Source organism: Sinohyriopsis cumingii, chromosome 9, assembly GCF_028554795.1.
Source record: "Sinohyriopsis cumingii isolate HCF-2022 chromosome 9, ASM2855479v2, whole genome shotgun sequence".
Lineage (NCBI taxonomy): Eukaryota > Metazoa > Mollusca > Bivalvia > Unionida > Unionidae > Sinohyriopsis > Sinohyriopsis cumingii.
This window is the reverse complement of record NC_142969.1, coordinates 46,175,546-46,187,924: the sequence shown is the minus strand read 5'-3', so window position 1 is coordinate 46,187,924 and position 12,379 is coordinate 46,175,546. Positions and strand designations below refer to the sequence as shown.

Genomic DNA, 12,379 nt, shown 5'->3' with positions numbered 1-12,379 from the left:
CATGAAAATCTATATTATTGCGAGCTGTGGCTGTGACTTTAATTTTAGATTATAGAAAACTTGGAAACCTATGTTGATGTCGACAAGTGGGACTATTTGTGCAGAGATGCCATGCACTGTGGCCTGAATGAACGTTTCCTGACTGACAGGGCTATATTAGGGGCCAGGGTTGTTCTGACGTCAAAGTCTGGTGAACCAGATCTACATCAAATCGGATATCCAGAGAAGGTAAGTTAAATTAAAATTCATTTGAAAACATATAGACAAATGGAAGTACAGAACCTTACGAACTCAGTGTAATATTTTTCAACCATGCGCAACAGATAAATTTGAAAAATTAACAAGAAAGACATTTGGTTACATGATAGAACTATGCGAATTTTCAAGCCAAAATGAATATGTGGGTACCATCATTCATCCTCCTTCTCCAATGATTAAAGGATCAAGGAACACATTGGATTTTAACTATGTTTTTTCAATTGTAAATTGCTATAAAATGTGTTAAATAACACGGATGTGTGATATAGAAGCAAGAAAGATAAAAAGACCGAGGAAGTTGATAGGTCTGGCAATACAAGTTACAAGCGCTGTAGGTATTTTCCATACAAATTAAGAGTTCATCGTGGATTCTCCATGCAATCCTATCAGATGAGAAAAAGCATTGTCAATGGTTCGTTTAAATACACTACTATGTAAAACATTAAGCAATTTATTTAAGTTTGGAATGAAAAATACTTCAATAATAAGCGGAAGAAAACTTATATAACATAGACTAGAAAGCTGAGAATTCCGAGAATTAATGTATGCAAAATAGAGAAGAAAGGACGTTAGAAAGGGCTTAAATAAAATATTAAAGTAGGAAAATAAATATAGAATAAATATGTATGTCTTAATTTGCAATAAAGTGTTACACTCGCGTTTATACATGTGCGGTGTCTTTATATGTCATACTTTTGTTATGCGTGTGAAAGTAATTCAGTTCCTCTAGTTTGATTCAATACCGTTATCTTGACAGATTCATAAAACTTAAATTTTCGAGTAGTTTTATTTGTTTTAGAGGTACCGTTGTGGTGGCAGTTCCAATGCTTGTTTTCGAATTAGTCTCATTATTGCATCTTAGAGACATTTAAGCCAGTGGGTTTTCAATAAAGTAAGCGTGTTGTAGCAATCGTGCTTGTAAATTAAAGACAAATCTATATTGTAAGTTCTAGCCTTGGCATGTACGCTTTTTAAAGCACATTGAAATTTAAGCAATAGATTTGTGGTGTTTGCTTTATTACAAAGTGAGGATTAGTTACATATTGACAATTATGAAAGGAATTTAATTATCCATTGCTTGAATAAGTCTCAACAATGTATAGAAGGTATTGATCTACATGATGACTGATATGCATACTATATGACTAATTCTTTAATAATTTCTGATTTTGTTTGCGATTGTAATGGTGCGTCTCAGATTATCGATTAAGGATTCATTATAACTTGCTCATTTTTATCTTTCTTATTAATGCTTGCAAACACTAATCAATGAAATTCTTTACAATGTCTTTGTCGTTTGGCTCTAAAGGTCTTTACAATGTTTTTGTCATGGGGCTCTGAAAGTCTTTGCAATGTCTTTGCCATGTGGATCTAAAAGATGGTCCCTAAAATTAAAAAATGATGATGTCTTTCATACGTATTCTACTTAAGTTCTGTATAAATGCATTATAAGCATCCCCTTTAACCTTTACCCCAAATGATGCGTTGTTAAACTTTTCTTACAATTAAGACATTTGTGACAACATTAGATTTGCCATTTGAGACTTTTAGACAATACTACAGAGAGTGTGCAGTACAGTAAAGTTTAGAATTAAGATACTAAGTATATTGTTTATTTTAAGGAGTATGGTATTTACAATATGCTGTCATGTTTATTATTTTGTGTTAACGATGTTCAATAACTCTAAGTAAGTCCAACTAATTATTGAAGATACTCAGCCAACAAAAACACCAGTACTTATTGCAATGGCATTGAATACATGTTCATAATATATCTATTTACCAGAAGACTGGTTAACGCTAATCACTTCAGGTTACCTTTGTTTATCTTAATCTTTGAGTTTAAATTGTTAACCTGTTTTCGTTAAATTCTGCTTTCTCGAAATAATTGTGTCAGGTTCTCCTTATCATTGAGATTGAATAATTGGAACAGATAATTGGTTCCTTTACATTATAAGCTAATATGTTTAACACCTTCAGTTATAGACGTTGCTTACGACCTTATACCTATGTTTTTTAATGGTAAATAAATTTCCAAACTGCTCAATTGTCATCAAGCGTGTTGAACGATCTTCTCTTGGATCATGTTTAGTAAGGCGGAACACAATAATGTTATTTTCCATATGTATATATGATCTCAGTTTTAGATGCTATATTGAACGTGTTTGTCTTCTTAAAAATTCTAACGTTTTCTCTATTCCAAAGAATAGTCAATGTTATGCAAACCTTTTAATGTAATATTTCATACAAATTTACATTTTCCAGCTTTTTGGCATTCTTTACCCCAAAAAGTAAGAGAAAGAGGAAACAACGTTTTACAAATCTAACTGATCCGGTACAATGAAATATTCATAATGCACTCTAAAATTCTGGCATTGAACCCCATTTCGTATACAAAAGTTTCTTTTCACGATCAGCTGCAAGTTTCTGGAAATGAATACATTTTAAGGTTGCATAACTCCATGAAATGCATCAGATTTATTAAATGTTTGTCTTGACCTCTGTCTCATAACTCTTCACAAATCAGAATTGTTTTTGAATTGTGAATTGTGAAAATGGAAATTGTTGCTCAGAATGACAAGAAAATTTATTTATATTTCAAGCACTCGTTATAAATGCTATCTTTATTGTTATTATCAGCAATCATATCTTGTAGGATTGTATGCATGCATATTTCGAGGCTGTAAAATCAGTCTAGATTTAAAGCAGTCCTAATTTCTTTTCTGCCTTTGATGCAATCGATTATAACATTTTTCACTTCGTCGAAAATATCAAAATGATCAACAACGGAATCTAATGTGTGTAATGAAATCGATATATTACCATGTATGTGTCAATCGGTCTGTAAAATAGATTTGGAGAGCATGTAGTCCATAGTTTGTAGTATGGCAATCCGTTTGCACAGGTTAAATGGTAAAATATATGCAACTTAGAGCTAAGCTTATTATTTCAATGTATAACTTCTATTAAGCTTCTCACTTACTTCCTTAGGTCTGTTAGCTTATCAGCAATATATCTCCTGTTTCGTCTTAGATTACCTATCAAATTAAATTATCGTGATTGGTGTCCTGTTCGTTAAAGCCCTGGTTGCGGAAGTTAGTACCTTATCGTGTTTAATAATTTTACTGTATAATAACTTTTACTTTTTACTTCCATTTTTCAACATATATTAAATATATTCAATAACTGGAGCTGTCAACTGATAATATAAGTTGTTTTCTGTCTGATGTCGAATCATTTAGTTGTCTCAAAGTGTCATGACTCAACTAAGTCACAAATTATACTACATTTATCCCTTTGTGTATTTTCTTCTTTAATAGTTTCCACAATTATTCTCGTTCAGTCTGTCTTCGGTCTTACATTGATTGAACCGTATCGCTGTTCATTTCCTTTTCCAGCTTTTCTACCTCATACTTTGGCTCCACTTTTGTTTTCAGGTGAAACATTTTAACGTATTTGCATATTTACATTGTAACAGTGTCAATATTTGCCTTAAGATGTAATGGAAAATCCACAAGCAAAACTTGTTCGGCATGGACAACCTTGTAACGTTTTAAGTATCTGCAGGTACTATTAAATATTTGCGCAATTTTATAATTATTTTGTGATGTTAACGCTTCATTTATTTGAACAATTAATTTTAAAGTTAAATAATATTTCAAAATAATGTTCTTCATGTTATACTAATTATATTCGTTAGAGGAATTGTTGGCCTGACGACTTTTTTAATAATGGAATTAAGAACGTGTACCATTACCTTAGATATTGTATACATGTTCATGCCATAGCTTGAGCTCATTAATAAAGAAATCGTGATCTCATTATTCCATGTTGCAGGATGCCTTGATGTTCTACAACATGTTTCAAACACGTTACACACTCTATCGATATATTTATCGGCATCGAGTGGGAGTCGGTATGAACCTGATGTAAGTAAACAACAATATAGTGTGTTTATATGTAACTCTAACTATTGTAAATTCAATTAATCATCTTAGTTATGCAAAATATCAATATCATGTTTGTCCAGTGTAGAAAATAAGCAGCTTAAAGTGTGATACCAGAATTTCCTCCTTCAGTCTATTCGAAACCAGATCATCTACCCGATACTAACGCTCGTTTTTATTACTATTTTTTGCATTTATTAGTGCTGCGCTGATTGGTATATAAGACATATTCTCAAGCTGATGTACAAGATCAGATATTCTAATTTGATTTACACTAGATTCATCACATTGGGCAAGAGAACAGTAGCACTTATATTTACCAAAGTTCACATCAGGTAGTTGACATAGCATGTATTTGATACACTTTGTGATTTATACATCTCTTTAATCCCTTTTGGATAAAATAATTTGTTTGAGAATAAAAGAATGTTATATATATATATATATATATATATATATATATATATATATATATATATATATGGAACATTATTGTTAATACCTTGTTATGTGTAAAGTGTTAAATGGAGGTTTGCAAATGTTTGACTTTCTTGTGAATCGAACTGTTGAAAATTATTTCAACCACAGTGGGCTGATTGATTTTTGTTTCATCTTAGCAGACAATATAACTCTGAATATCTATGTATCATTGCATTTTGTCTTTCTACAATAATCTGAAGGGTTCATTTAAGCCGTTAGGGTAGCCTGTCTAGTCTTAAATAGATTCATTTTGTCCACTATCGAATGATTTCAGGCAATTTCCTTTCACCTATCATGCAAGATCGAATAATACGAACCAGCTATTCACAACGCTCTCTCCTGCGTACAAATGACCAGTTCTTTTATGTTTAATGATTTGATAACGTTCACAAATCTATTTAATAGTTCTTTAATTTTTTTTTCTTTTTATGCATGCACTGACATTTTTGTTACAATTATATTTACAGGATTAAGGATATTTTCCATGACTCAGACTCAGATTCAAAGACGGAAGGGTAACGAGAAAGAATTTTCTTTAAAGATTGCGTACAATTAAAAACGTTTCAAGTAATATATATATATATATATATATATATATATATATATATATATATATATATATATATATATATATATATGCAATAAACTGACAACGAACAGTGCGAAACTAGTGTTTAAATAGCCTGAGCGCTTTCGACTCTTTAATGAGTCTTTTTCAAATGCCAATACAAAACATAGATAAGACATACAAATAAAACAGAAAACGGTTATGTTTGCGAAACTATATATTTCTGTTTCTACAGGAATTAAACCTTTTTGTTGAATCACATAAATATAATTCCAGGTTTGAATACAACATAACTTCCAGGGAATATATATCTCCAAGATATTTATCGGATTATTCTTGGATTAATCACCAGAGAACATAATCGCTTGAATTCAATAATTTGATTTTTGTTGTTGTTATAGTAGGGTTTAACGCCATATTTGAGCACACGATAGGCTATGCATGGCGGCTAGTAATAATGGTGGAGGAAGATTCCGGGAAAAACCCGGGAAGAACCACCGACCCACGAGAAGCTACTGGCAAGCTTTCTCACATACCCACATTGGCCGAATCCTAGACTCGAACCCACGCAAACAGAGGTGAGATGGCAGTGATCCGTAACGGAGAGCGCTTTAGACCATTCGGCCACTCAGGGCCCCTCAATAATTTGAAGAAATAAAATTCATCTCAGCTAGGCACAACATAATACAACTTTAAAGTGCTAGATGTGCACGAATGAATAAATCCTCTCAGTTACACCATATATATAGTTATATACATGACTTCAGGTCACAATTAGCATTGTTTCAGAGTTACCATTGCCTAATGGAAAATAACCTACTAGAATGATCCTGATGTTTACAAAATAAAAACTATAACCTGTAAAATTCAGTTAGGAAATTCTAAAAGAACTTGACACAAATAAACATATTTACTTCTTCTATTAATAACAATTTTGATTTTAAACAGACATGCATAGATAATAATTTAGCTTTGTATTAGTTGTTAACGATGAATTAAAATAAATGTCAATCTAGGTCAAACAGAAATGAACTCAATTTTGGACATGCTCAAGTCCAACATTCAATATCATATTACAATGATATGTGCTAAAAAACAATAACTAAGAATTACTTTATATATACATAACAGTAGTAACAAAATTAGGTTTCATTACAAATTTATGTCATTTATCTGACAAATTATATTTGAGACATTGTTTGCAGTCATCAGCTACTAGTGCATTTAAATGTTCATCAGCTTTATTGAGGACTTTGTAATCCATTGGTTGAAAATTTTCGGCCAAGTATTTTTAGTAACATTATTTTAGTTGACGTAATAATTATCAGTGTAATTTGGATTTCCATGCTACGTGTCTGCGGCATGATGCCATAGTGCTATACGTCACTATAAACTCTCACACTGCCGTCATCGCGGCGATTTGTCTGAAAAATTATTAAAGCTACCCTAAAATCCAAATCACACACATACACACACTCACGCAATTTATGATTTCCAAACTCTTGCATAAAGTCACTCTCTGAGAAGTATTTCACTATAGAAATGGATACAATCAAATTCTTTAGGGGTCAAGATGGTAGTAAGATATTAACAACAACAGATAAATATATATTAAACGAATAACCTTACTTATATGAAATTAAAGAATACAAAATGGAATCAAAAATTAATATAGCAACGAAACATGCAAGACCTAACCTGTAAATATTTAAATGTTGGGACGCTGGATATATTGGATGTAAAATACATAATGCATGCATAATCAACTCCTACGTCAGCTAAATAAGATGCTCGATACCGTAAATGGAATACGTGTATATTGAAGACATGCGAAAAGATATAAATTCTACAGTTAGACAAATTACATACATACCTGAAAGAAGATTACTCTACAAGAAACTTAATTAGATAGTTTACTCTGTTTTATCTATCAGACTGGGATTACCACCTACAGGATTCATTTGAGTGCCATCTTGATAACTTCAAGATATATGTCTTTACAAAAACTCAACATCTTAGATTGACGCAAACAATCTGGAACAAATAAAAAATACAGTGATCAAACGTAATAGCACAAATTAATAATGTTATCGAATATTAAAAATACTTTACTGTTTTGAACGTATATCAATCGAGAGCAACAATAGCGAGTGAGCCTTCCGCTTACTTTGCTTGCTCAGCAGGTGCGTTAAAACTGCTTCTTGGCATATTCACAGTTTAAATAGTTATTGCTAGTAATTTAGGTCATTGGGCCTTTATTTGAGAGTATTTACTTTATCTGGACAAACTTTCTGGAGGGTATAAAGGCATTCATGTGACACGGGAAAAATAATCCGTAGATAGATTTAAATTGTTTCATGAAAGATTAAATTTTCGATACTAGATTATGGTTGTTTTCTTTTTTAAATTGTATATGTTTTCTGGTGCCTTTTGTTCAGTAGTTTTGTAAGATGATTTCTAATTTGAAAACAACACTAGATGGGGTTGGTGGACTAAATATTTCGTTTTAAATTTAATTTTCGCCTTTCATATTAGGTTCTTATTAGATTCGGTAGTTTATTACCGCTGGACGAGAATATAACTGCTATCGTCACTGACAATTCCGTCTTTGCCAGAGTTGTGTACCCTTGTTGAGTGACTTATAACACCTCTCACAGCATACCATTTTTATGGGGGAATGGACGGGGCAAATAATTAAATAAACAGAGGCGCGAGAAAGAAAATATATGTAAATATACATATTTATCATACAATATGAAAGCTCTGGTCTCGTCATTATTTAGAAACAAATTACTAGATCGAGACCTGAGCACCATCACAACACATAATTGTGTTCAAATGTTACTCACTATATCATTCTTTTTCTTTTTGAACGTAAACAAAAAAGTAAATAAATAAAAACATAAATACAAATTAAAACATATATGACTAAAATACGCGATAAACAGTGGAACCCAAATGAAATAGAATACGTAATGAAAAAAATAGAAAACGCATTGGACACAAACGAAGTGGTGTTTGTTTTTTTTTTCATTTTTCATTTAAAGAAATCAAAAGACTTTTTTAATCATCAGTTGTATACATATCTCTTTGATCTGCAGAAAATAGAATTAATTTTCAAAACTGACGCTAATAAATGTATGAAGCGTGCGCATTTGTACAAGTACTAAATTGCTGTTTTCTAATGGAAGTGATCATTCATGAATTTTTTTTTCTTCTCATAGTGCTGAGTTTTGGCGCAATGAGAACAAAGTAAACAATGGAATGATTTATTTTATTTATAAAGTTATTTTTGAAACATTAAGTAAGAATAATATGAGGATGAGGATGTATATTCTCAGCTTTCTGCATAATAAAGAATACAATCTATAATATATATATATATATATATATATATATATATATATATATATATATATATATATATATATATATTTATATAGGCAAACATTCAATTCGTCGTACAAAAAGTATGTGCACGTATGCATACCATAGACTGTATAATCTTTCAGATCCAAAGTGTTCAGTTTTGAGTTGTTCCCTATAGAGAAAACAACCAAAATACCGGAGTCTGATGAAGATCTTGATCGATATATTGATTGTAATGATGATGAAGGAAACATGAACAAATTTGTCAGACTTACAGATGAAATCATATCTCGCGTCCGCTACATCAGTGAGGCTAATAGCTTCGCACCCGGACGACCTATCGCAAATGCGATCGAAACGTTGAAACGAATCGATACAAGAGACTTCTACAAAATGCATTGTGAGATGCATCTTAAGGTAGGTTTACCATTAAAATCTATGCAAATAAATTATTTTCATTATTTTTCTTCAATGTATTGTGGTCGTGATAAAAATGTAAAACGAAAAGATGACTTTTAAATTTGTATTTTATTCTCAGATATACAATTGCAGCTGTATCGCTCCCAAAATACTAGCTATAAATTGAAACTTCTACCTACCACTTATGATTATATCACACCTAGAGAAACACCACACATATTCTACATTTGGCACTTAGCTTGTTCCATTTTTCTCAAACTCAGATCCCGCTATGGCTCATGCATTAGTTTATAAAACTCACAATCAGCTGGGTGCGAGTTCGAATCCTGCCAAATCCAATCCATGTCGCTCGTCGTGGCGTGTGACAGGGTAGTATACTTAACTTCCACGGCCTCGAAATTTGGATAGAAACGGTTTTTGTTCCTTTTTACGTTGAAGCATATACCAATTAAATCTGAGCTACACAACTAAAAAATTATTTAAAAAAATTAATATGATCAAAGTAATAATAAATCACTCGATCGATCGATCGACCGATCAATACATTGATCAATCAATTAATTAAATCAATCGATCAGTAGTCGATAAAAAAACTTCCTTGTTAGTTGTATGTTTTCGACACGATTATAAATTGTTGATCACCTACTACGTATCATGTCCATTCAGAGAAACCGTAAGTTTTGTCCATACGATTTTCATGGATTTTACATGGAGTCGGTGGTTCTTTCCGAGGTTTTTCCAGGTTCTTCATCCATCATTTATACTGTCCGCCATGTATAGCCTATCTTGTGCTGAAAAATGGCGTTAAACGCTACAACAACAAAAACAACTCAGGATTCCAAATCTGCATCCTTCATTTTATATACTTTGCACGGTGACCACATGTTACAATCTTTATTGACCGATCCGGTGGCCTAGAGGTTAGAGAGGCCGACTTGGATGCGGCAGGTCGCAGGTTCGAACATCGACCAAGCCATACCAAAGACTTATATACCTGGTACTAGCAGCTGCCTCGCTAGACGCTCATCATTAAGAGGTTAGTGTGAGGACTAGTCGTCCTGGTGTCAGGAAGATAATGTGACTGGCTGGTACATCATGGTACATGTCTGCGGCATAATGCCACAGTGCTAGAGATCGCTAAAAACTGTCACATTCCAGACATCGTAGCGATACGAATGAAACCATTGTTAAAGCTACATTAAAAATCCAAATCACAGACACACACACGCGAACTATATTGTAGCAACAAAGGTCGATTGCTCAAAAGTGATAAGAACATAACACATCAGTAATATCTTTAGTCAAACTTCATTTAGATTCTTGACAGTTTTATTTTTTGCCTTCTTTTTGTGCTTTGTTCTTGTATCCTTTCTGTAATCGACCTCTATGCCCTAGAGAAAAAAAATATTTTGAAAGCGCTCGTGCTGGTTTAACCTTGTAATGTTATTTCTACCTTTCTCTTGCAAATGTACAGTTTTCCCTGACCCATAATATCGTTATAACACTTTGGTGCAATTATGGAGGACGGTTAGTTTCTATTTGAATATATATATATATATATATATATATATATATATATATATATATATATATATATATATATATATATATATATTGCAGTAAATCAAGTCATATATAGAGAGAGTGAGAGACACAGACAGAGACAGACATAAAAATACACAGACAGACAGACAGAGTGATAGAGGTTGACAGACATACAGACAGACGGATCGATCTAGCGATATATAGATTTTAAATGAAACAATTACTAGTATTAACCGTGATTTTGAAAAAACGTGGAGTTACTGGCTTACGTTCTTTATAATTATAGCCAGGCACAACGCTTACAGACGCACAAGAGGAGCTTAAAAAATGTACACAGAAGCTACAAGAGAAAGATGCGAACTACATCAAATATGTCCAAAATGTGGTAAGTCGATATTTGATACAACAAGATGGAGATAACCAGCTCGTTAGTCTTGTAGAAGCCGTGACTTGTTTTTCATACTAAATAGATCATAATTAGTACATATATCCCATAATACACTAGCGCAGTGTGGCATGAGATAACGGCTGTTTTTTTAGGGGCACATAATGCAAGAATTTAGACGTGGTTTGTAATAGTATCTATCCTGAAGCACTTACTGCATTCGTCATGTATATTATCTATTCTCACTTGTGACACAATCTTCCTTTTTGTTTACCAAATAGTACACAAGGTTAAGAACAAAAAACAAATACTTTGTACTGATATAGACTTGAAGCAAAAGTACACAAGCACACGTGCGCCGGTGACTGACATACGTGTTTATTCATTTCAGCTTAATGTTTGGTGTCATGGTATTCAATTAGTTAAATTGAGAACACTGTTAACATTATGATATATAACAGCCTGATCTTTTCACCCATACTCACTCATGAAACATGTATTTTACAAAATATAACGAGTTGCCATTTTGTTTATCACTAGGATGCCCATTACCGTGACTATCTTAGTATGTGCACTGGCACACTGTTTTACCATCTTTGATCGATTTTATGATATTTTAGGTTTTTTGGATGGCGGGTTCAGAGGAGCTTGGGTCGCTTTAAATTATCCTTGCTCTCGTTTCGTTACGTCCGGATTTAATATGGTTCTAGGACATGTGCTTGCGTTATTTATAGTGTTTTAGATACATTAGAAAGACCGTAACTTTCCTATGCGTGCACGATCGAAAAATGTTATATTGTCAAATAAATATGTTTTAGAGCGAGTAATTGTTCTGTCTTTGCGTTTGGGACGGTCAGGGATGAATATAATGTTTCGAGGCGGATAATGGTATGTATAGTGTCTGGTGGCCTAGAATGATTATGTTCTTCTGAGATCGTCTGTTGAGCTTTATAGTATGTCAGGAGATTCCAGATTGTTTCCGTGGCACAATACACTATTCATGATCATACCATAGTGTTCCACTACAAGATAAGCGGGGGCCCCGAGTGGCCGATTGGTCTAAAGCGCTGTCCGTTACGGATCACTGCCATCTCACCTCTGTCTGCGTGGGTTCGTGTCTCGAATTCAGCCAATGTGGGTATGTGAGAAAGCTTTCCACGAGTAGCTACTCGTGGATCGGTGGTTCTTTCCAGGGTTTTCCAGGGTTCTTCCTCCACCATTAATACCGGCCGCCATGAATAGTCTATGGTGAGCTGCAAAATGGCGTTAAACCCTACAACAACAACAACAACAAGATAAGCGCATCAACACTTAGATCTTGTTTGGTTCCCTGTTATGTGTTGTCATAATTTATGATTGTAATGTTTGAAAATCAGCTTAGAAAATACAGTTAGAAATTGTCTAGTT

The 12,379-nt window shown here is 33.0% G+C and overlaps 1 protein-coding gene across 3 annotated transcripts in view; it reads left to right on the top strand.

Annotated features, from left to right (window-relative positions):
* The window catches only part of LOC149791738 (deoxynucleoside triphosphate triphosphohydrolase SAMHD1-like), a 103,085-nt gene that overhangs the window by 77,829 nt on the left and 12,877 nt on the right, over positions 1–12,379 (top strand). For all 3 annotated transcript variants that reach the window (XM_089970240.1, XM_089970237.1, XM_089970239.1), the window contains exons 8-12: positions 49–228; positions 4,096–4,187; positions 5,153–5,200; positions 8,766–9,039; positions 10,874–10,972. In XM_089970240.1, coding sequence (XP_089826366.1) covers positions 49–228; positions 4,096–4,187; positions 5,153–5,200; positions 8,766–9,039; positions 10,874–10,972 — 693 coding nt within the window. The remainder of the gene's footprint in view (positions 1–48; positions 229–4,095; positions 4,188–5,152; positions 5,201–8,765; positions 9,040–10,873; positions 10,973–12,379) is intronic.